Below are 23,141 nucleotides of genomic sequence, written 5' to 3'. Positions count from 1 at the left end.
CGACGTTCCCAGGGTTGCAACCAACCAGCACACGGGCGAGTGGACAATTTTTTGCCATTCAAGCCAGAACGTCGCGTTTGAGGTGCGCTCCATGGCGGGAACTAGAACGATGTCACCGGAAGTTGTGCAGTAAAGGGAGAAGATAGGGCTTGACAAATAATGGTAATTTATTGTTCGGCTGGCGGTAGCACACCGCGGTCAGGCAGACATCTGCATGGTACAGTGCCCTCGGTTCGTTGGAGTAGAAACAGATCCGCATAAATACCGAAAAGAAGCACCATCATGCGATGTCATCAAGCAGCTATGCTGCTGTGGCCTAGCCCGGTAACGTGTGTGCGGTGAGGATGCAAATGAATGTACCGCCAGATGGTTTTCGCTTCTGTTTTCTATCAAATTAACACTTTGCTTTGCACATTATAGTTCAAGAAGCCTCATTACTGAAGCTAGTCTTACGTCAAATTAATTAAATTGAACAAAAATGATTGACAACAAGTTAACTCTCACAATCCTGGGGTATGATTTTTACTTACCTTAGGCGAGTGTTTCCTCATTTTGACTACTCCGATTAAAATTTAAACGTTTACCCTTTAGCGTAGGATAAGATCTTTCACTGCTACAGTTCTTTCATCGCCGTTCGTTCGCCCAAAATTGTGGCGAAAAAGTGTCACCGTCACACGACACTGGTAAAACTTCACACGGCAAACGCGACCATCGATCGTTAGTCGGTTGCCGTAACTACAACCGCGCGATCAGTTCAACGGTCCGTCGGGAACCGAATTTCACTTTCGACTAATCGTGCTTGGTGCACGGAAAACCGACTGCGCCGTGCGATTCCGAGCGTCACGCGCGACAACTCGCGAGTGAGCCGTTGGGTTCTGGGGCTTTTTGGATGAATGGCGAAGTCGCGTTGTCCCATGTGTGGCGTGGTGGGCTCCACTAAACCAATTGGCCTCAGGGTGGGTTCACCCTGCCTGGGACCGATCCGGAGCAGCTCTATTGTTGCCCGGAGTAGGTTGGTTGATGGCTCCACGAGAGGGCTTGGCCTGGTGTACGCGTTGTCGTAGTGGTTACAGTACGTGCCGGTGACAACGGACAGGGCAAACAATCATCCGTCCGCGGTGCGCCCACTGATGCGGTGGCCTTTCGCATGCCACTCCACGATGTTTACTTTATTCCCGTTCTACTTAAAAACGGTAGCACCCTTGCGACACTGCGGCTGGGTGGAAAATGTTTCTTCGAACCGTTTTCACCGTCGTTTGTCACCCAGTCGATGGGAAGATCACAACACAACACGCACTGTGGCCAGTGGCTATTTCAATTGCGGCATACTTCGTCCAGTACGCGCAATGTCACCAACGATCGGATCGAATCGATAGCGCACATAATCGATTAACGATCAACGCGTGTCAATTGGCTTGATCGATGGTGTGGCCATTGAATGAGTTTACACACTGTGATAAAAAATGAGATCACTTTGTTTGTCTAGTGTCCAACGGAACGTTGGCGGGTGCCAGAGCAAAAACCGTACCGTTCCGTTGATTCTTTGGTGCGAACTGAGAGCATGATCAACCGATTAACAGGACCGATTCCACCGCAACTGATCGTTGGACGTTGGGCAGCAAAAACGGTCCGATCTTCGGCTGGCTTCTCACATGCGGAGATTGCAGAGCATGTCTGCGTAGAGGCTTCGCCTGATCACCCCGCACAGTGTGTGGTAAAAGTAGAGCGACGTTTTACGCACCATGAGCGGTGACTGTTCGGCGCGCAGATGTGCGAATATCGAAACAACTTCATTGGTTTAGGAAAACGTTTGCTTGATTTTGCTTTCACAGCCCGTATGTTTTGCTTCAACCTTCACGAGCTGTTCGCACATTTATCACTTTTCGAATTCCATTCCCCCGTGGTAAGAAGATAAAAAACCGATCGCTTATCGAGCGCGGAGAGATTCGTAAACGGGCGCCCCACACGTGCCTAACGGACCGTAGCTCCCGGGAGGGCTGTTTCCCCTCGTACGAATATCTGCAAATGGGTAAAGCTTTTTTTTTGTATGCATTTTCCACCCCTCGGGGGCCACCGTGATCTTTCAGGGCAGATTTCACTGGGACACATTTTCACCCCGTTTTTCCATTCGAACAACACGGTTACGCCGAACAGAATACGTTAACAGCTGTGTTGAGTTTTTTAGGAGCTTTTTACAAAACGAGGATGAAAAATGTGGGCGGAATTTGGTCGAAAAAACTCAAGGTCGGTCATTGGCAGGTGGTTATTTAACGACGAGAACAGAACAGCCAGAATATTGAGGTTTTCGGATGCAAATGAGATGCTTCAGCAGAAAGCAAAAGCACTACCTTTTCAGTAATGACCCATGGGGAAACTCACCTTTTATTCAAATCGGTGTAATGTTGTCCCGCGGAGAAGCACGTGTTGTTAACGTGAATAAAATGAATTCATTGGTGACTAGGTAACCGTAATCGTTGCCTCACTAGTTGACCGCCTGAACGCTCTGATCGTCCGCTTTACTCTTCTCGCCACACTCGAATCGCTGGAAATCGACGATCTGCAATCTGCTGGCTTCCAGCACCTCGCCGACAGTGTAGTTCGGGTCGACGAGATATTCCTGATGGATCATACACGTTTCGTCGTCCTTATCAGCAGCCGGTTCATCCTTGCCGCGCTCTCCGATCCGTTCCGGTTTCATACCGACAATGTGTTGACAAATCTTACGGGCCACCAGTGTGATATCGTTTTCTTCAGAATCGGATTGCTCCGCTCGGAATGCCACCAAGCTGCCGTACTTGCCGACCAACGGAACATCGACAGGTGTTTCATCGTTCGGAGCGGGATGTACATAACCTGGAGCAGTGGAGACGATCAAAATGGAATGTTGGTTGTGAGTTTGTTGAAGGATAATAAACCGCTTTCTGCGAGAATACCTGTCAATTCTATATTCTCCGGAGCTTTATAGCAGATGGCACGGTTTAGCGTAGCATTCTCGCCAACCATCCCGATTACCAATGCCAAATGATCGCCAAGAGTTTTGCCATCTTCCAGCACGAGCTGTTTTAACGCCTCTCCATTCAAGCCCACCTTCGTGAGGTTTGCATCAGGCTCCACATGCGCCAGATGACGCACACAGGCGGCTGATGCTATTTGAACGAACCGCTGGAAGCTGGAATTGCGTGCTACAAAATCGGTCTCACAGTTCACCTCAACCATGGCACCGGCGTTACGCTGCACTAGCACTCCGATCAAACCCTGGGCCGTGCTGCGACCCTCGAGCTTGGTAGCCTTCGACCAACCCATGGCCTGGGCCTGCTCCCGGAGCCACTGTTCGGCCTTTGCTGGATCATTACCGTGGAGCTCAAGAGCTTTTTTGCAGTTGGCGAACGTGTAGCCAGTCTTTTTACGCAGCGCGGCCAGAGCACTCTTTTCGGCGGTTGCGTAGTGCCGGAACAACCCGGTGTGCGCTTGAACGAAGCGCTGTGTGTAGCGGAACAGCATTGTCCCGTGAAGAGGACTGTAACAAGACAATCGAAAGAAAGTTATGTACATCGGATCGGAATGAGATCACAGTCGCTCGACACGGGAACTTCACTATGGTTTAGTTCGGTAGGATAGTAACGTAATATAAACAACCGGACTTGTTTGCATAATCTTTCTTCTGGTACTCTACACCTTCGTAAATAAATCCACTGTCAACAGCCGGTCCGTCAGCATAACACAGGTGGTGGGCCGAGATTGGCCACGCGGAAAAAACGTTGCGTTCCGTCAGAAGCGAAGTCTTTTAAATAACTTGGTGTAGGGCAACGCTCATCCCAAATGCGCACAGCGTACGATGGTCCTTAGAACCTAACGAACGATTATGTATGCCATCGCTAATCGTCCTCCTCGACCATGTTGTCGAACATTTCTGCCAGCTCCTGGGCGTACGCGAGCCGCTCGTTTCGGCTCCAGGAGGTTGTGTTGGGTTGAAAGTTTCGCACTTCCGTCAACAGCTTCTCAAACCCAGTCAGCGCGGCCTCGATCATACGCTCCTCTTCGTCGCAAACTGGACCTTGGACATCAGCAGCATCGCTAACATCGCCTTCGTTAGGTGATGATGGTTCTTCTACGGCGGCCGCCACTCGATTCCCTCGGTGCATTTTCACATTCGACCAAATGTGATTGTGCATCGCCTGTATTAGCTCGTCCACACCGATCGCTTCTCCAGCCGGCAATTCATCATCATCATCCGCGTTCGGTTCTAGCTCTATCACATCGAGCACGGTGAAGAGTTGCTTCGCCTCGCCGTACGTTAAACCATCGGACTCGCTTTCCAACAGTGCCGTGCAGAGCAGGATACCAAATTCGATCTTTTGCTGCTGCACGAAAGCACCGTACGCCGGCAGCCGCTCGAGAAACGTTCGATCGTGCGCATCGAAATAGATCAATATTCCTTCGGTCCGTTTCAGTATTGCACTGGGGAGTGTGGTCGTGGCAGCTGAATCGTGCGGATAGAGCAGCACATCCGTGTCGTAGTATTTCGTGTGAATATGATACCGATAGGTAGTGGTGGCCGGAGGATCGGAGAGCACCGATTGGTTTTGATCGTTTGGCTGTTTACGAATCTTTTCCACTATCGATTCCGGTTTGACGGTTTGGTCCACCGACAGTATCACCACGATCGGTTCGCTCATGTTTGCTAGCGGCCAAACGATCAAGCGGGTAATCTGAATTGAGGTATATTCTCATTCATCAATAAACAGACCCCAACAATGGCCAGGCAATCTGAAACAGACCGGACCGGAATTAGTGATCACGATGTGACGACGTGGCAGCGTTTATGTTATTCTCTGGTTTACTTTTCGGGTTCATTCATCGAAAGTGTGGCTTATGTTTTCGACTCCTCTATTATGCTTCCGTTTGTCCAGCAGCTTTGCCGGATCGTTAAGTGTTATTACATCATGTCGGAGCAAGGAGGCCATTTGCCGGGCCCACAAGTCGGTAGGTGTTTTGGACAGTCCCGTTACATAGGAAACGATAGGTTCGAACTCTAACGGCCGTCGATTATCGGGTGGCTTACCTTTTCTGCGTGTTCTTCTTAACGAAAATGGAACGTATTCGAAGTGTGTACGGAAATTCACGGAACGCAGTTTTCTTTCGCAATCACGCACACTCGAAGAATAACTCTTTTCCTTTGACAGCTGTCAAGATGAAACGTCAATTGCGCAAAGTTGCAGGGCGTAGTGTGCCAGAAGGGTCTTGTTGTTGTTTACGAATTTGAATATATTTGAAACAAAATACGCTGCCTGAGTATTTTTACGAGAGAAAAAATATTGCCATGATTTTCTGTTACGTATTTTTTTCAAAATAAGACTTAAGAACGATTGATATAAGCGTGCGTCGACATTTAATTCTTTCAAAAGCACCAATCAAAAAAAACCAAATGAATAAAACGTATCATTAAGTTCTAAGTGCAACACAAAAGGAATCGATTAAGGCCACCATTGTTTACCGTGATTGTTGAGCGCGATCGCGTGGTCCAAAATGTTTTCAGCACGGTTTGGTAAATTTAAATTCTTTATTTCCTCAGCCGATTGCTAAAACATTACTAGCTTTGGCCAATCTCTAATCGCGACTCGCTCGGTTTCGCTTCGCTTTTCGCGTCGATCGCTCCCTCGGTCGTCGACCCGCTCTCCCGGTCAACACTCGACCTTCGGCGCTCGATCGATCGGTACACACTCGATCTTCGGCGCTCGATCGATAACGCTCGCATCTGTTTATCCGTCTGTGTTGAGTTGACAGCGGTAAAGAGGGCCCAACTGTTATACACAACACTCCCCCTCGTGCGCAACGCGTTCAACTGCGCCAACTAGGTGCTGCGCTCCAACGGATACAGGTGCACCCGGAGCTGCTGCGTGTGCTGGGCAGCTACTTCACCGGTCGTACCCTGCTGTATGGAACCAACCGTGGGCTGGAGGCGCGCAACCTCACGGCAGGCGTTCCGCAGGGCTCAATCCTTGGACCGACCCTCTGGAATGTGATGTACGACGGTGTCCTGTCGCTGCCACTTCCAGAGGGTGTGCGGAGTGTCGGCTTCGCGGACGACCTGGCGCTCATCGTGCGGGCTGTCAACGTGGAGAAAGCCAGAGAGGCCGCCGAGGACGCCGTGCGGGTAGTGCAGAGCTGGCTGGAGACAAACTCCCTCTCTCTTGCCCGAGAGAAAACGGAGGTCCTCGTCATCAGCAGCCACAAAGGGGGACGGCAGCACACGAGCGTCAACGTCGGTGGCGGGGTTGCTTGCCAATCGAAGCAGACGATCCGGTATCTAGGGATACAGCTGCACGACCATCTGCGCTGGCGACCGCACATCGAGTATGTGGCAGAGCGGGCTAGCCAGGTGACTCGAGTCCTTCGGGCCTTGATGCCGAATCGTTCCGGAGCGACGAGTGACAGACGCAGGCTGATTGCGAGTGCGGTAACGTCAATGATCCGATACGGAGCCCCGCTATGGGCAAAGCGGCGTTCCGGCCTCGAGATACAGAGCAACTGTCGACTCCTGGATGGAGTGCAGCGCAGGCTGGCGCAAGGGGTGGCAAGCACGTTCCGCAGTGTTTCCTACAGCGTGGCCACGGCCCTCGCCAGCATGGTGCCCATCGTACTGCTGCTGCAGGAGGACGAACGCTGCATCGGGCGACGATGGCCAGCGATTGGGCAGCAAACGGAGGACACCCATCCACCACCAGACGCGACGGCCCTGCGCAAAAGGGAGCGTTTGCGCACTATCAGCCAGTGGCAAGAGCAGTGGGCGGCGGCGGGGCTAAAACCAGACGCTAGCCGGTATCAACGCTGGACGTACCGAGTCATCCCGGACATCACGCGCTGGGTCAGCAGGAAACATGGACGTGTGGATTTCCACATGTCCCAAGTGCTCTCGGGACACGGATTCTTCCGAGAGTACTTACACATAAAGAAGTTCGCACGATCCCCTGACTGCAGCTGGTGCCCTGGTGCCGCGGAGTCAGCGGAACACGCAATGTTTTACTGCCCGCGGTTCCAGCGAGAGAGAGCGGAGATGCTGGCAGACGACGGCCGCACCCCCCTCACGCCGGATAACCTGGCGAGCGAGATGCTGCGGAGCCCGGAGTGCTGGCAGCGCTTCGCCCGAGCCTGCCGAGCCGTAACGCTGCAACTTCAACAGGCGTGGCGAGAAGAACAGCGACTGGAGGCCGATGCTGCGGCCGCGGCTGCTGCTGCGGCGCCTGCTGCAGCAATAAGATAAGTTGGCCTTCTGCACAACTTATCCGACAAACACCTCGTTAACCGTGTGGTTAATGACGCCGTTTGTTAATTTGTTTACCGTACGTTCCTTGTCCGGCTGTGCAGAGCAAGAGCGGAGTAGCGACTGACAGCTCCTTGTAGCGGAGCTGGATCCGTCTATACGGCTACATCCGCGACTTGCGAAAGTGACTAAATGTATAGCTATTTGTAAATATGTGCCTTATTTATGTATTTATGTATATATATTATCTGAATAAAATGCGATACATCGCATACCTGCCCCCCTGTTTGCCACACAGGATCAACACGGGGGGGAGAAACAGGTTGTTTTCCCGCATCGGGAAAAATTTAAAAAAAACACTCCCCCTCGTACTCTTCACCGCCGTCAACTCAGTTTCTGTCAGCTTGCCTCGTGGTGGTGCTATCAACGAACTTTCGTTCTCAACGTTCAACTTCGCTTCCAATTCCATTTCGTTCCTTCAACCTTCTATTCTTCAATCAACTACATCCTCTCTGTTCTGGTGAGCCTGTCCTGCTGTGTTTTTACTCCACTAACTCGCATACCCTGTTTTAGTTACGCGTCAATGCCTTCCGTGACCAGTTGGTTGGGTTGGACGTCCAACACCGCGAGTTTCGTTACCGGTCGCTCGTAGAAACGTTTCCCTATCCGCACGGTTACGCGCCGCACCTTCCCGCCTTGACTCGGGTGAGTTTTTTCTATCTTCCCTAGGGCCAATAGTTGCGCGGCCTCTCGGGGGCCGTACCCACCACCACGTCACCCACCTTCGCCTCCCTGACCTGCTGGTGCACTTCGTTCGCCTGGTAATTTCTGGCAGGTAGTCTGCTAGCCAGCGCTTCCAAAATACGTTGGCCAGCATCTGCGAAGTCAGCCACTTTTGTCGTAGGGCTTTTCCCGTGTAATCCTGGGTAGTCATCGGCTTGTCTCCGCTTGAAGAACCTAATAGGAAGTGGTTAGGCGTTATTGCGGGAGCGGAATCATCGTCTACCGGAACGTGAGTCAAGGGGCGCGGGTTGACGGTATTCTCCACCTCGGTCACTAGGTTTCGGAGAACTTCGCCCGAGAGCCTAGCTTTTGAGGATACCGTCATAAGGTTCTGCTTCACTGTGCGGACGAGTCGTTCCCAACTACCTCCCATGTGAGGCGATAGCGGCGGAATGAAGCGCCACTCGATATCGTCTACACCCATCTCTTTGATAATGCTCTCTTGATTCACTATGCATTCAGAGTGTTGCAGTTCCCGGTTTGCTCCAACAAAGTTCGTCCCGCGATCACTATAGACGACGAGGGGTCGGCCGCGTCGGGCGAAGAGGTTCCGCAGTGCGCAGTGCCGCTGGTCTTCCGTAGCGAAATGGCACGCAGCTATGCGGGTCCGCGTTCGAAGCACCTTGTATTCGTCGAGCCAAGGAGATAGCGTGTAGATCGTGCTTTCCTTGGACACGGTTGGCTCGTGTTTCGTCGGTTTACGGGTCGGTGTCAGGGCACGTACTTCATCACCGTAAGCGTCGTTCTGGGCCAGACGATAGAGGGCTGTCTTTGCGGTCTTGATCTCCCACGGGGTGATTTCGCCTGTTTTGCGGGGCTCCTTCTCGATATTCGTTCTGATGTTCCGTATAAAACGAAGTGCGTAGCTCGTTGCTCGTACTAACCGTTTCCAGTTCAAGAAACGGGTGACATCTATGAACACTTCTATGAGTCGATGGTGACCAGAGAAGCACACTCGTAGTTCCTCTGTCGTAGGGACATTCTTCGGAATCTGTGGCCATTCCTTTGGGTCCGTAGTAATGAATGCCGGACCATCGAGCCACCTGGAGGTGGATGATAAATCGGGCCGACCCACCCATCTGGTAGCGTCATCCGCGGGGCTGGGAACCCACTGCCATTCAGTCATCTTCGTCAGCTCCAGGATTTCATTTACTCTGTGACCTACGTGCTGGCTGTACCGGCGACTATCGGATTGGATCCAACAGAGTACGTCCCGTGAGTCGTTCCAAAGGACATTGCGGCGCACTTCGAACGTTAGTGAATCCCGCACTGTTTGGTTTAAACGGGCTCCTAAGAGGGCGGCGTTCAGTTCCATTCTAGGTATGGAGACGAACCGCAACGGTGCTACTTTCGTCTTCCCGGCTACTGGGACACATCTCACCTCTGTTCCTACGCTGGCTCGCAAGTAGCACGCCGCTGCGGTATCGTCCTCACTGGCGTCTGTTCCTACGCTCGCTCGCAGATAGCACGTCGCTGCGGTACCGTTCTCACCAGCGATCGCGCTTGAATCTACCGCTGCCTGCAAGTCGCTGCTACTTAATTCGGTAATCATTTCCTGTTCCGGGTCAGCTTCCATGTATTCGATCTCTTCCACCACTTCAATGGTTTCATCCAAAACCTGTTCTTCCGCTATGTCGTAAGTTTCCGTCACTAATTGCGCTTTCGACTTCTTGTGTTTCTTGTGTTTTTTATGCTGCCGATGAGACGTTTCCGCGGGTTCGTCGTTATCCCTTTCGGTGTACGAATCTTTCTTTTCTCCCATTTTGTTCCGTTTTTGCACCACTACTGTGGAAGTCATGGGTGCCATCGTCGAGTTCTTGACAGGTGCTCTCTGGTCCCGGACCTCCTCCACCCAACTAGTGGTTCTACTTGAAACGGTGAAGCCCTGGCTACAACCACTTCCCTCTCGGCGTCTTTTCCGCTCATCCGCTGATGCGATTATGGCGTACTTACGCTCGAGATAGGCTGTGAAGAAGGACCTTTCTTCTTCTAACCTCTCCAGCTCACGCTGTCCTCTACAGGAGAGACGGGAAGGGGCGACACTAGCACTATCAACGACTGACACAGCGGTTGCCTCTAGCTCTGGTGTTAAGTCCCGCAGATCGTCCTTCACCGCTTTCTGCTTGGGGCCGATCTTTCGCCCCTTTTCGACGATGGGCTTGGCCGCCATCTTCGCCGACATGCTCGGCTGAATCCGTCGCCCCGGATCAGGCCCGGCGTGGCTTCCATCTTCCTTAGCCCCTGACGAGGGCCTTCCTTGAGTGACGCCATCTTCCTTGCGGCGAGGCGTCGTCGGCACCGATTCTGCCCGCTGTGTGCCTGACTTTACGATGGGCGCCCTTTCACCTTTCTCACGATCTGCGCGATCGTACGCCGGCTTCGTTGGAGTCTTCTCGCCAGCAGCCTTCCGACGCGCTCCCGTTGCCGCCCTTTTCTCCAACTCATGACCGGGGTGCACGCTGCGCGCCGGCACGTGCACCCATCCACTGGCGCCCGCGCATTCGCGCACAACGCCCTCAACTCTCTCCGGCCACAGGACGCCGCCTTGACCCGGAGAGCAGTTGCCTACTTTCACACCGCTCATTTCTTCACCGCTACTTCAGTCACGTCACCGTCTCGGATTCACTTTTCAGCACCGTCGGGTTGTCTCCGTGACAATTCGTTGGTAGTGTTTGAGCCAGTGTTCTTCCAATGTTCTCTCACTTAACACCAGGATAAACACGAAATAATGTTTTCATGATAAACACAACTGATGTTTTATCAATTATTAATGTTTTAATGTCCTGGTCACGGCACTAATGTTTTATCAATTCAATAATCAATAATGTTTTAATGTCCTGGTCACGGCACTAATGTTTTAATGTTTTATCCTATATAATGTTTTAGTGTTGAGCGCGACCGCGTGGTCCAAAATGTTTTCAGCACGGTTTGGTAAATTTAAATTCTTTATTTCCTCAGCCGATTGGTAAAACATTACTAGCTTTGGCCAATCTCTAATCGCGACTCCCTCGGTTTCGCTTCGCTTTTCGCGTCGATCGCTCCCTCGGTCGTCGACCCGCTCTCCCGGTCAACACTCGACCTTCGGCGCTCGATCGATCGGTACACACTCGATCTTCGGCGCTCGATCGATAACGCTCGCATCTGTTTATCCGTCTGTGTTGAGTTGACAGCGGTAAAGAGGGCCCAACTGTTATACACAACAGTGATCGTTAATTGGCCGCATCCGTTACACTAACGTTGGTCAGCATGCCGATAACGTTGCCGGAAGTCGCCACGATAGCATTGGGAGGTTGTTCTGCAACAACCAACGATGCTACAAGGATATTGATCATCGTGATTATCGCAACACCGACTGATGTAATGATTTTGACCCTCTGCCGTCTTGGGTCGTCCTTTTGGGGTTTCGTGAGCTGTAAATAACAATAAACAGAGTTCAGAAACTGCTAATTCACAATTGTCATTAAAAACGTACTGAAACTACAATCATGGAAATCGCCACCATCATTTGCAGGACGAGGGAGAGTATGACGAATGTGATGCAGGCGACGTAAGTCTTGGAACCTTGGTTGTAAGTTATGAGCAACCGCAGCTGGTTGGCGTTGGCCGTCAGGAGTGAGATGTCCATCGCACTCTCGGCGATACCTTTGGAAATGTCGTACGAAGGGGTGATTGAAGACGCCCGGCGCCCGTTATCCGTTTCAAAAAGGCCAGTGACGGTGATAGGAGGCTTAGGAGGCAGAGGCGGTGGTCGGGGCGGTGTATCAATTGCTGTCGGATTATCGGTACCGGTGAAATCTATAAGCGAAGTCACCGTGGTTTCACTTGAGGTTGATTCTCCGTTCGGATTGTACTCGAATTTTGCACTGGACAAATCGAGATCACTTTTGCTTTTTCCCAAAAGTGGATAACTGCGAGCTATATTGGTTCTGCGGCCACCAGCGACTGCACTGGATGGTACTGCATTGTGACGGTACACAATGGGAAGATCAATCGGCTTCTCATTTTCACGATAACTCATTGCACTGATCAAAAATGGGATCGTACCGAGACCGTAGCCTTCGCAACGTGAAGAAAATACAAGGATCAAAATTGTGCAACACCAAAACACAATAAGGTCAGTCGCCAAGTACCGTTAATCAAGCCGAAGATAGAGTTTCCCTTTCCTTCCATGGAAACCCTACACCAGACTTTTCTGATCTGTGGAGCACTGCACTGCTCTTTGCGCCGTTTGCGAACGAACTGCATCAAACGTAGCTATCGCACGTGGAGATCATCGATGCAATTGATCAGCAATGACCTACAAGAGCCTGCGAACATGGAGGAAGTCTACCAATTTTTGTTAGCTGATATGAATGCTTTGCAAAACCATGCTGTTCGTGTTAAAAACCCGGAAGGACCATCGCTTTTACAAACGATTGCAATTTTACGAACGATTGAGCACTGATGGATCTGTTCATGACGTGACTATGAATTTCATATCAGGTTTTAACACCTTGAAAGGATCAGATTAATCGTGATGTGAATTTTTTAGACAATATAAATGCGTTGATTTAATATTGAACATCGTAAATTAATGACCATATTATCCCCAATTAACATACAGTAAGAAATAAAGTAATTCTCTTAAAGTGTCCAATAAAACGCTTGTCTTTAAAATGTTATGAATGATTGGATAGTATTCGGATTGAATTATTCTTCTTGAAATTTACAAATATAATAAAATACGCAAACCTTCAACTTTTTGAAGAAAATCACGATATAGTTTTATTATAAAATTTTATATTGGTAACTATTTATATTATCCTCACTATCTTCGAGTTTATTTTATTTCATTCGTGATAAATTTTTACTATTCCTGCATGGCATTCCATACGAGATGATTCATGTTTTACTTGTGTACACATGTTAGAGAAGGCACCCGGTGATCGCTAACTAAATATAAGTCACACGCTCATAATTTTAATTTCCAAATTCATTAAACTAGTGCTCAGTCCGATTCCAGTAGCATGTTGAGCACTGTGACCACCGCCAGGTTGAGTAGTGCAATCACGAAGGCAACAACGCAGGCCAAGGTTCGCAGTAGAGGCCAACGTTGGGAAGCGTGTGTCTGCAAATAGTAGGAAGCAGAAAAGAAATCGTATAACCCATGACACTGACCTTCCTGTGCTACGGTTTGCCGGAATGTCCGGAATTCTGAGCGGCACTAACCGACATAATCAGCATTGCAACGCAGTTAAGAATTTGGAGTATCAGTGACACCACGAGCAGTCCCAGCAGTGCCTGATAGGTGCTAGTGTCCTGTCGATCGACTTCGGTCGTCGTCACCAGACGCAGCTGGTTGGAGTTGGCCGCAAGGAACGCAATGTTGAGGGCATTCTCCAACACCGAACGGCGCACGTCGTAAGCTCCTCCACTATCCGAGCCGGATGAGTTGGTGGCCCGATCTGTTGCCCGGTTCGGTGACCGTTCGTTGTCTTCCCAATCGTTCTCTTGGTACGGTTGGCGGCGCACCGAATCTTGGTCGTATATCACGGGGTTGCAGAACACTTTCGGCTGTTTCTCTTCGCCGGTGAAGATGCGCACGCCCCGGCCCCGGTTGGCGGATTGTTCTACGTAATGCCGCGGTTTCTCGAAACGGGACACTCGTTCACCGCGCACCGGACTCCGGCGGTACGACTCCGGTATGGTCATGGTGAGCTCGATTTGTGGTACAGTTATCTCGCGAAACACACCCGGCGCACGGTAAGTCTGACGAACGTCTGAAATCTGGCCCATCGAAGCGTAGGGCTATTATAGCTCGCATACCAAGGGCTCGCATACTCCAGACCCGAGCGGTGGCAAGGTTATTTCTGCAAGTAGCCGTTGGTCTGGCCAAGCCAGCCATGCGTGAGGTATGAACATCATTGCACCGCGTGAGAGAAGCAAAACAGCAACATGGAAACATTGACGTTACTGCTCCAGTACTGTGTACAGTTTATTTACACACAAATTTTACACTGAACCACTGCTTGTGAACGATATGCGGCATCACAATCCAGCTCCCGCGTAGTTTCGGTAGATCGAACCGAGATCGATCCTCGAGTGTTCAACATTGACAATGAACGGTATCATCAGGTTAACCAGCGCGATCAGAATCGCACCGGTTACGGCAAATGCCTTCATCTTCACGTACCGACTGGGATCGTTCACCTGCTGTTGTAAGACATTCAGTGAAATAAAACAAAAACTTACTTTGCAATCGTTACCATTACTTACCGTGATTGTGACGATAGCGATTCCCACGAGGATCTGCAGTAGGATCGAGATCGTTACCAGCGCTTCGCTGGCGATAAACGTTTCCGTTTCCTTGAAGCTCACCAGCAACCGCAGAAGATTACTATTTGCCGCCAGGAACGAGATGGTTAGCGCTATCTCGACGACACTTCGGAAGAAGTCGTAGCCGGTGTAACTTAGCGCCAGGTAATAGTACTCCGACGGCTCATCCGCTGGTGTGAGAACGTGGCTTCCCGCACTTTCCGTCTCCAGCTGGCCAGTATAAAGATTTCCGTTGCCATCGCGCATTCTGTAAGCGTTCGTGGCGTTGGTCATGATGTGCTGGTTGCGGGCTTGAAGTTGAATGAAATCGCGAATCGCCGACTGCGTGAGCCGAACCCCGGTCTTAGTGCGGTCTTAGTACTTTGCGTAGTGCGAAGAAGTAAACGGCTTCCACTTAGCGGGCCGGAAGTGACCTTAATTCTAGAGTCGAAGTTAACGTTATTCGTGGCATCAGCTGCGAGGCTGCAAGGAGCTTCAAGCTCAGTGGCAAGTAACGACTGCTACAACAAGCTTAGCTTTGGGTTGCCGCAGTCAATTTGGGGGGTTTTTACAGTCATTGTGCGTTTACGTGTAGCGGCCACGCATAAGCCAACACTATTTGTCGGTTATTACCATGGATGCCACCATAGCTTTAAAAAAGGATTCCAATAGTTATTGTATCATTACTTTAAGGCATTTTTTAAATAAATATTTTGAGTGACTTACAGGGCCAAAGAAAACTATCCGAGCAGAAGTGCATATCTATAGATCGACTATTAGCGAAGCACAGCGAAACGAATCATTAAGTTCTAACTGCAACACAAAAGGAGTCGATTAAGGCCACCATTGTTTACCGTGATCGTTAAATGGCCGCATGCGTTACACTAACGTTAGTCAGCATGCCGATAACGTTACCGGAAGTCGCTACGATAGCGTTGGGAGGTTGTTCTGTAACAACCAACGATGCTACAAGGATATTGATCATCGTGATGAGCGCAACACCGACTGATGTAATGATTTTAACCCTCTTCCATCTTGGATCGTCCCTTTGGGGTTTCGTGAGCTGTGAATAACAATACGGGGATTGAAAATGGCTAATTCACAATTGTTATTAAAAACGTACTGAAACTACAATCATGGAAATCGCCACCATCATTTGCAGGACGAGCGAGATTATTATGAATGTGATGCAGGCGACGTAAGTCTTGGAACCCTGGTTGTAAGTTATGAGCAACCGCAGCTGGTTGGCGTTGGCTGTCAGGAGCGAGATGTCCATCGCACTCTCGGCAATTCCTTTGTGGATGTCGTAGGTTTGGGTTTGATTTGCGCGAGTCCTTCGAGCGCGGCCATCCACTTCGGAACGGCTGCTGCCAGTTTCTAGAATGTTGGAGCTTAGTTCCATCGCGTCGGTGGCTTTAGAGTTGACCAGAGAACTGGACCGTTGATCTCTCGTTCCAATGACGCCACTCAGTAATGAGTCACTGGCACTTTCGCCTGCCGGCGGCATGTCAATCGCCGAGTTTGATCGATTATTTTCTGCCATCATTGAGTGCGACTGATCGACAGCTCTCGATAGCGTTTGAACTGAACTTTTCAAACCGATTTCCCTGGTTCAACGATCGCACACGATTAGCACAATTGACGATCGTTCGATGAGAACAGATCCTTCTCAACTGTATTCTGCTCACAAACCTATCTCATCTCTGTATCACTTCACATTAGCACACGTTTAATTTCCCACCACGAATTACGCACACCCGATAGCTGTGGCCACTAGGTACCGACTGGCCGTAGCGAAAGTAGAACTGTCGCACTGGAGCTTCAAAGAAAATAGTCCCAGTTTGAGGCTCTTTTTGCACTCGGAGTTCATGGTGCTCTGTTATCAGCAGCAACCGCAGGAACTGAAAAGTGTGGCCCGAGTTGTGGTTGTGGTAGAAACATCGGTCTCCCGTATTCGTGGTTTTTACCGCTACCGCTAGAGTGGCCCAACTGTGACCAGCTTCCGATAAACGTCCTGATGGATCTCTGAGAAATGGGTGCCAACCAACCGAGTAATTGTGCATTACACTCGACGATGTTTCGCTCGCTTGCCATTTACTATCTACGCGGAAAGTAATGAAACATTCCTTTGCGGCTCGTCGGCTTGCGATGTGTGCGTTTATTTATGCTCGCGACGTGGGGAATTTTTTTCGTCTGCTTGGGTGCCCAATGAAGGGGAATGTTATTTCCTCTCGTCAGGGAAGAACAACTTTGCCACGCATCGGTGCATTGGTAGAACAAAATGACGTCATCGTTATGGTTGGCATATTTTCAAGCAAACGTAACTTTAATCACATAGCCAGGTACTGACAGGTACATAGCAACTACAAAATCATAATCGCATGCTGATTTTGAACCCGTTGCATCAGAATCGAAGCAACCTGTTGCGAAACACGTGTTGCCGGGTTGTGCCGTTTGAGGCAAGTCCCAAACCGTTACCATGGTGCCGAGGCGAACGTGACCGTTTGTTTGCTTTTATCGATCAAATCAAGCAACCAAAGCGAAGGCTACTTTCCTAATGAAAAATCAGTTGTTGTTCTTGTCCGTCACCTGGAGTGTATCGGAATTTTCATCGTCGTGTTCTCGGCAGTGTGAAGGCATTTTTATCTATCCACAAAATTGTTTCACCTGAATTCGTTTGGTAATTGGAGTGCTCCAACGTGAGGATCATGACGTACCGCAGTCATATGGTGGGACCTTCGCGGGCCTTCGATCACATCTACGACCCACTGTATGTGGCCTCCGACCGGAAGGACGTCTGCCGTGCGAACCATGCTGCCCTCGCGCGCTCAGCCCCGATCGGAATCTTCCCGGTGTACCAGTCGATGTTTAGTGAGTTGCCACGGTTAACGCGTAACCACTACGTCATGCACCGCAACCCGTTACCGTACTTCCCGGAAGTGCATGTGTCCCCTCTGCGGCTTCACCATCCGGGAGTTGGTGGCTCCGACACGTCGAAAGTGCTCGGTGCCGAGAGACCCAAATTCTTCTGTCACCCGAATGTCGGTGAAACGGGTTGCAACGTCCGGTATGTTGCCGATAGTGCGGAAGATGAGTACTGCGGGTGCGATGGTTACGATCAGGAGGGCCAGGATCAGCCTCGTTTTAAGGAGGTAGCCTCGCAGACGATGTACCGCGAATCGTCGGCCCAAACGCAACCCTGGATGCCGACGGCCGTGTTGAAGGAGAACGTAATGCCGGCGGCCGAGATCGTGTACGTAGCGGAGATGCTGCAGCACACGCGCTATCCGGGTGTGAACGAGGTCGAGATCGTGGAGCGGGCCCGACGTAAACGGACCTGGGAGTATGCGCTCGGCAGTTGTGACTCGGTCGATGAATGGCGCCAGCAGAAGCTGATGTTGCAGATCTTCGAGTGGGAAGAGTGGGTCGCCCGAGAGCGGCAGATTGACCGGTACCAGCTACTGCGTCTTCAACTTGTGGCAAAGATTATGGAAAAACGTGAACGCGATACACACCAGGCGACCGAGGGGAAGATGGAGAACACTAAGCGACGCATCAATCAGGCGCGCAATCATGCAATGCAAAAGCTGGAGGCAACGTTCGAGCGCAACCTCCGAAAACTGGACCGGAAACGGCACGAGAAGAATCAACGCTACGGGTCAAGAATGCGCGGGCAGGGCGACGTGCCGCAAGTTTCGCTGGAGACGCTGACGGGGGGAAGAAAGAAGTACTCCAAACAGTCGTACAACTACGATCCCAATCTCATCGAAGTTGGGTAAGCACGGTTGGGACAAACGGTTGGCAATATTTTACAATTTTCCTTCCTTCGAACAGGTTGGCGAAGCTGGAAAAGAAAACAACGATCGCGCACAAGTTTATCGATCCTCGCGACCAAAGGCCGGAGCTCTGGAAGCCGAAGGAAGTGTGTCGCGAGTTCCAGAAGGGTTTCTGGTCGGATAACTTCCTGCGAAAGCTGTACGAATCGCTGAAGGTAGGTTCTGGCCACTGAAAAGCACCAAAGTTTTAGCAGAACCATTCTGGTCATATCGTTGTCGTTTCAATTGACAGCAATTCCGCAACCGGAAGGACAGCGAACGTACCGTGCCTCAGTGTCTGATCGTGGTGTCCTCTCCGACCGAAAGCCTGATCGTCTCGCCGCTGACGGCGATGTCACCGGAGAAGGAAAACGACACACTTTACCAGCAAGCGGTACTGCTACAGCGACTGCTTCGAGGCCGTGCAACACAAGAACTGATCCATCGGGATTATGCCTCCGAACACGATCTCATGGAAGACCTGATAGCGTCCCACCGGTTGCCGGTAGTGGAAGAGTTCTTTCCCCACTCCGAAGTGCATGGCCGAGTGCCGGGAGCCGGTAGTGTACGCGAGCGTTATCTGCACATTCTGCGCAACGAACAGCTGCTGGATGAGTTCGTGGAAAGTAGTTCCCATGCCCAGATGAGTTCACTGATGGGAACACTCGAGCGAGAACTGACGCGTCTGCAAAATGAACGCAATACGCAAGCGTTCTACATGCTCGCCGAAAGGGAGCGCGGACGACGGGAGTCAGTGAGCGAGGAAGCCCGCACTGACCGGAAGTCGCTCGGGGTTGGCGTAGGTGAGGAGCTGGACATATATCTGGAGAACGCGCTGCTGGAACAGCAACAGCAGGGAGACAATGTGGAAGAGTGGCGCTTACGGATCCACCAGCTGGCCCGTGAGTTCGACGAGGAAGCGGACCGTCGAAGCGATACTGCACCGCTGGAAGTGACCGATCCTGGAACGGGGCCCGTTGACGGACCGGGCATTATTGCGGGCTCGTTGGCCGATGAAATGCTCCTCCCGGACATATTCCGACGGGCGGCCCGTGAAAACATTAAATTCAAACAACGGCCACTGCTGGCGAACGTTCACGAGTTGATATACAGTCGCAAGGACGAAGACACCGAGCAGGAGGAAGGCGAGCACCCGGATGTCCCATTGCGTCCGACGGTGGAGGTGGTGAGTCCCACGACAGAGCCACCACAACCGGAAGAGCGGCGCGTGGTAAAGGAGCTACTTAGCGGGCTGATCGATCGTGCCGTTCAGCCACCGGAATCGGCGTACTCGGAGAACGAAGTCGAAGAGCTGCCGGAGGACGAGGAAGAAGGTGTGGAGGGAAGTGATTTCTTTGGTCTGGCTGAGGATGGCGCGGAAATGTATGGTGGCGAGTTCGGAGCAGGTGCTGCGGAGGAAGAAGAGGTCGAACAGATGGCCAACGAGATGATCGAAGATATTCTCAGTCGCGTGCTGGACGTCACGGACTAAAGCCCAATTGTGAACCACGGATCGAATATAGGATGCGGATTTAATGCTTGGCTCATATTTTTCACTGCCCTCAGATATCGTTGGTTCATATTGCAAGCATTCAATAAACAGGGGTATAGTTTCACTAACTTCTTGGGTGCATAATTTATAAATATATTTTTATCCTTTTAGATTAATTTAATTTTTTTCTTCGTGTTACAACCGCCTATGGACAGTTCTTGGGCGAATAATGTTATTTATTATTGAGCAAATCGTTCTGAAAAATTGATATGGCACGATCTGTTGCTGGCCTGGTTTTTCTTGGTTTACCTTGCGTTTCCTTTGTTTTTATCCACAACAAAGCATTTCTCACTTAATTTAATGTTTTTCCAAGCACTTTGGTGATGCTAAAAAATGACCTAAACTAGTGTATCTAAGTACAGTATCAGTATTGGTTAAGTAGTGATTTGAGTAGAGTTCAAATTGTAACAGCTTTGCACAACTACCTATTTTATTGGACAGTGTATATTTATTTAAGGTTTGTAATAACGATTTTGAACGTCAAACCGTCAATTCAAAACCTTAATTTCGATTTCGAAATCCGTCGAAAGAGCCAGCGCCATCTGGTGATGCGGTAGGTGGTTTTCAATGTTCGATGTTTTTTTCGATGTTTTTTAACATTTCATCGAACGAATCACACCAAGGGATATTTATCTCTGTAGGCGGACATAAATGGTTTTGGGAAGTATCTACGAACTTTTTTATTTGCTTTTCATGAGTTCCAAAGCAAATAAAGAAAATTATCTGTAATAGACTACATAAGCCATTTATTTTATATTTTAAGATATTTCTGCGCCTATGAACATAGCTGTGACTTTTTAATTGATACTTATGAACGATACATCGAAGTGTTTTCTTAAAATACCACAGCGATCGAACCTGCAAAAGGACGCGCGTGAAATCTCCTGGAAATGATTCATAAATAACTAAACTTTAATTTTAATACCTTGTTGAGACGAAGTAACGCGTAACACTACGAAAGTTGATAAACGCTTCCTTTTTCATATTATTCTATACTAACTGCACAAGCTAAATATGTTGGCTATAGTGCTGCAATTTGGTGTTCGAAATCATAACCAAGTTTTGCTCCTCAAGTCCTCAGGTGCTGCTGGTAGAAACGTAAAAATATTTCAGAACACTAAATTCAGTTTTTGCCTACAATCAAATCGTGCCTCCCACATTTGGGCGATGAGCAGTTGAATCTCGGCCCCCACCCAAAAGTAGGTTACGAAGGGCATAACCTGCTTGGGAAGGAAGGTCGAATGCTTTGCACGAATGCGGAGCCACAACTTTGTTTCGGAACGCGCCGGGCAACCAAACGCCACTTCGAGTTTCCAACTATCACCCATTAATCAACACGGTGTAGTCCGTGGTAATTTCCGGCGCGACGCATTCCTACCATTTACCTGATCCCCCCTTCGATCGCCGATCGATGAGTCAAACCGAACGCAACGGATGGCTCATGAATGGGGTGGCCCATGAATTGAGTCGGGTGTGCGATCGGTTTTGCATAAATTCCAGGGTCCACCAGGGCCACTTTTACGTTCTAACCTACTTTCGTTCACGCAGATGGTTCGGGGAAGTTTCACTTATCGATCGGCGCGGTTCATCGGGCTCAGCTGCACCGGTTCGGGTTATCTTTTTCCACCACGTTCCATTTTTAGTAACGAAACCAACGATGTCTCTCTGTCGCCAGATCGTCGAAGGCGGAACATTCGACTGCAGCGGCCTCTCGCGCCGTTGGCGTTAATGTAGCGCGGCCCGCGGAACAAGCGCAAACGGCGGTAATGGTGCGCTTGGCGATTGATAGTCAAGTTCAAGTTCAAACGGCGAAGGTTCACGGTTTGCGGAGGAACACGGTTTGCCACGGGCAACCGATTCACTCGTCGCGCCGAGGATCGGGCGCGCCGGTTTTGTTATGATTGCCACCAAGCGGTTGCGCTTCGGGGCAGCGCGGGAAAGGGGGCCGGGCCGGATTAGCGCGGGCACGGTGAAACGTGTGAAACTGTTTACCGCTACAGTGAGTGAGCATCGTGATTATGTTGCATAACGATAACGTCGGTCGCCCGGATTTGATTAGCAGCTGCCGCCGGTGCGCGATCACGTGGGTGTAATGATGATGGGAAGCCAGGATCGACGGGCGGCCAGCACTTCCCGTACCACGGTGCCTAATCAGCACCGTCGTCGTGCTTGTCGTAATTCATAGGTTCCTGGCCGTGGCCGCCGTGGAAAAGTTCGCTGCCCCCTCCCCCGCTCTGCCGGCCCGGTGGTGGCGTAATTTGTAACATCTGTTCCCCCGAATTGGCCCCCTTGATTAAAGACCGATGCGGCCCGGGAACGTTGCCCGTGGTGAAATGGTGAAATCAAAGATAATCGGGCTGAGCAGATTTTTGCGTGTCTTAAGCCCAAGTCCGTCCCCGTGACGGTCGCTAGCCGTTTCGGTGTTCCGAGAACCGATTGCCGGACCGGGTGCAATCAAATATTGAAATGCGACGGGAGTGGGTGGGCTTGAAGGCCCAGTGCGGCAGTAAAAACATCATTAAAAATAAAGTTCGGATCAATCCGAGCTGATCGATGATTGATCAGAGATTAGCCTCTCTAAAAGCTCATCATCGGGACATTGGGTCATTACTGCCCGTGACGGTTGTCCCGCCAGCGAGTGGCCATAAATTTGGAAAGCGGACAGTCTGGTCCAGTGTCCGGCTTTGCGCGAATCTCTTTGATGTCTTTCGGGTCGTGGTGGGGCAGTTTCACGTGCCACCATTTCGCGAAACCCCAATCGGAAGAAGAAAGAGAGAGAAAGAAAGGGGGGGCCCTACATATAAACAATAATCTCCTGTTTGCGCAGGATTTCGGGCAGGGTCCGGTTATGATTGGCATCATAAAATTGACTGACACGGGGGCACTTGTTGGGTTGTTTCAGGGACTCATTTTTTTTGTACTGTTAGCAAACGACCAAAGAACGGTTCCCATTACAGGTGCGCTCGTGAATTGATTTATTGTATGATCGATTGACCGTTCCGGAGCAGAATGTTCCGTTTCCTGTTCAGCGCACCGGCAAACCAGTGGCTTGGGGGGGGATTCCGCCATACGGGCCAAGAGTTTCCCAGCGGCGAGTGCCACCGATTTTCACTCTTCACCAATTTCGCCATTCGCAGACCGGCACCGAGAAAACTGAATTTTCTCCCGCTCGGGTTTCCACGGGCTTCGTGGAACTGAGCAACGCCCAGGAGCGTGCGTGAGCTAATGAGCCGAGTCTCTCGAGGTGTTTTCCCTGCGCTAATTGTTTCCACGATCGTGATCGTGTCGGCGACAACCCCGGACGGCCCGGAAGGTGCCGATAAACGAAACGGCACGGCGCTGGTCCGCCGAATCGACCGGATCTCATCGATCCGCCCGCCGATCGACCGATGGTGGTCGAGTGTGTGGCGATGAGATGCACGATTTTCAATTTCCA

At 50.6% G+C, this 23,141-nt stretch overlaps 6 protein-coding genes across 6 annotated transcripts; 1 reads left to right on the top strand and 5 right to left on the bottom strand.

The window, feature by feature from the left end:
• Window positions 1-2,355: 2,355 nt before the first annotated feature.
• On the bottom strand, window positions 2,356-5,165 carry LOC131208882 (elongation factor Ts, mitochondrial). The gene is made up of 3 exons (XM_058201803.1): window positions 5,063-5,165; window positions 2,934-3,517; window positions 2,356-2,853 (listed from the first exon to the last, which is right to left on the bottom strand). Exons 2-3 carry the CDS (start codon window positions 3,499-3,501, stop codon window positions 2,483-2,485), a joined length of 939 nt encoding a protein of 312 aa, XP_058057786.1. The 5' UTR covers window positions 3,502-3,517; window positions 5,063-5,165; the 3' UTR covers window positions 2,356-2,482.
• LOC131208884 (uncharacterized) lies at window positions 3,653-5,008 on the bottom strand. The gene is made up of 2 exons (XM_058201804.1): window positions 4,842-5,008; window positions 3,653-4,767 (listed from the first exon to the last, which is right to left on the bottom strand). Exon 2 carries the CDS (start codon window positions 4,674-4,676, stop codon window positions 3,876-3,878), a length of 801 nt encoding a protein of 266 aa, XP_058057787.1. The 5' UTR covers window positions 4,677-4,767; window positions 4,842-5,008; the 3' UTR covers window positions 3,653-3,875.
• Window positions 5,166-11,253: 6,088 nt separating the features above from the next.
• On the bottom strand, window positions 11,254-12,214 carry LOC131207937 (uncharacterized). The gene is made up of 3 exons (XM_058200573.1): window positions 12,175-12,214; window positions 11,517-12,100; window positions 11,254-11,454 (listed from the first exon to the last, which is right to left on the bottom strand). The coding sequence occupies exons 1-3, from the start codon at window positions 12,212-12,214 to the stop codon at window positions 11,254-11,256; spliced, it is 825 nt and encodes a 274-aa protein (XP_058056556.1).
• A 661-nt stretch (window positions 12,215-12,875) lies between these two features.
• LOC131210763 (uncharacterized) lies at window positions 12,876-13,735 on the bottom strand. The gene is made up of 2 exons (XM_058204056.1): window positions 13,253-13,735; window positions 12,876-13,151 (listed from the first exon to the last, which is right to left on the bottom strand). Exons 1-2 carry the CDS (start codon window positions 13,733-13,735, stop codon window positions 13,032-13,034), a joined length of 603 nt encoding a protein of 200 aa, XP_058060039.1. The 3' UTR covers window positions 12,876-13,031.
• A 336-nt stretch (window positions 13,736-14,071) lies between these two features.
• LOC131207936 (uncharacterized) lies at window positions 14,072-14,700 on the bottom strand. Its single transcript, XM_058200572.1, has 2 exons — window positions 14,300-14,700; window positions 14,072-14,236 (listed from the first exon to the last, which is right to left on the bottom strand). Exons 1-2 carry the CDS (start codon window positions 14,630-14,632, stop codon window positions 14,072-14,074), a joined length of 498 nt encoding a protein of 165 aa, XP_058056555.1. The 5' UTR covers window positions 14,633-14,700.
• Window positions 14,701-17,046: 2,346 nt separating this feature from the next.
• On the top strand, window positions 17,047-19,645 carry LOC131211220 (cilia- and flagella-associated protein 91-like). The gene is made up of 3 exons (XM_058204622.1): window positions 17,047-18,113; window positions 18,173-18,329; window positions 18,407-19,645. Exons 1-3 carry the CDS (start codon window positions 17,047-17,049, stop codon window positions 19,643-19,645), a joined length of 2,463 nt encoding a protein of 820 aa, XP_058060605.1.
• Window positions 19,646-23,141: the final 3,496 nt, after the last annotated feature.

This window comes from Anopheles bellator, chromosome 2 (assembly GCF_943735745.2).
Source record: "Anopheles bellator chromosome 2, idAnoBellAS_SP24_06.2, whole genome shotgun sequence".
In the NCBI taxonomy this organism is placed as follows: Eukaryota; Metazoa; Arthropoda; class Insecta; order Diptera; family Culicidae; genus Anopheles; species Anopheles bellator.
Note: the sequence above shows the minus strand (reverse complement) of the source record. Positions and strands in the feature narration are given on the sequence as shown.

What these genes read in the sequence shown, in the direction of transcription:
- LOC131210763 (XM_058204056.1), bottom strand. Translation starts at nt 13,735, where the DNA reads ATGACCATACCGGAGTCGTACCGCCGGAGTCCGGTGCGCGGTGAACGA. An exon ending in TTGCAATGCTGATTATGTCG is followed by an intron (nt 13,152 to 13,252) that starts GTTAGTGCCGCT and finishes TACTATTTGCAG; the next exon opens with ACACACGCTTCCCAACGTTG.
- LOC131208884 (XM_058201804.1), bottom strand. Translation starts at nt 4,676, where the DNA reads ATGAGCGAACCGATCGTGGTGATACTGTCGGTGGACCAAACCGTCAAA.
- LOC131211220 (XM_058204622.1), top strand. Translation starts at nt 17,047, where the DNA reads ATGACGTACCGCAGTCATATGGTGGGACCTTCGCGGGCCTTCGATCAC. An exon ending in CCCAATCTCATCGAAGTTGG is followed by an intron (nt 18,114 to 18,172) that starts GTAAGCACGGTT and finishes TCCTTCGAACAG; the next exon opens with GTTGGCGAAGCTGGAAAAGA. An exon ending in AGCTGTACGAATCGCTGAAG is followed by an intron (nt 18,330 to 18,406) that starts GTAGGTTCTGGC and finishes TTCAATTGACAG; the next exon opens with CAATTCCGCAACCGGAAGGA.
- LOC131207937 (XM_058200573.1), bottom strand. Translation starts at nt 12,214, where the DNA reads ATGGAAGGAAAGGGAAACTCTATCTTCGGCTTGATTAACG. An exon ending in TATCTTCGGCTTGATTAACG is followed by an intron (nt 12,101 to 12,174) that starts GTACTTGGCGAC and finishes CACGTTGCGAAG; the next exon opens with GCTACGGTCTCGGTACGATC. An exon ending in TTTCCATGATTGTAGTTTCA is followed by an intron (nt 11,455 to 11,516) that starts GTACGTTTTTAA and finishes TGTTATTTACAG; the next exon opens with CTCACGAAACCCCAAAAGGA.
- LOC131207936 (XM_058200572.1), bottom strand. Translation starts at nt 14,632, where the DNA reads ATGACCAACGCCACGAACGCTTACAGAATGCGCGATGGCAACGGAAAT. An exon ending in TCGCTATCGTCACAATCACG is followed by an intron (nt 14,237 to 14,299) that starts GTAAGTAATGGT and finishes GTCTTACAACAG; the next exon opens with CAGGTGAACGATCCCAGTCG.
- LOC131208882 (XM_058201803.1), bottom strand. Translation starts at nt 3,501, where the DNA reads ATGCTGTTCCGCTACACACAGCGCTTCGTTCAAGCGCACACCGGGTTG. An exon ending in GGAGAATATAGAATTGACAG is followed by an intron (nt 2,854 to 2,933) that starts GTATTCTCGCAG and finishes CCACTGCTCCAG; the next exon opens with GTTATGTACATCCCGCTCCG.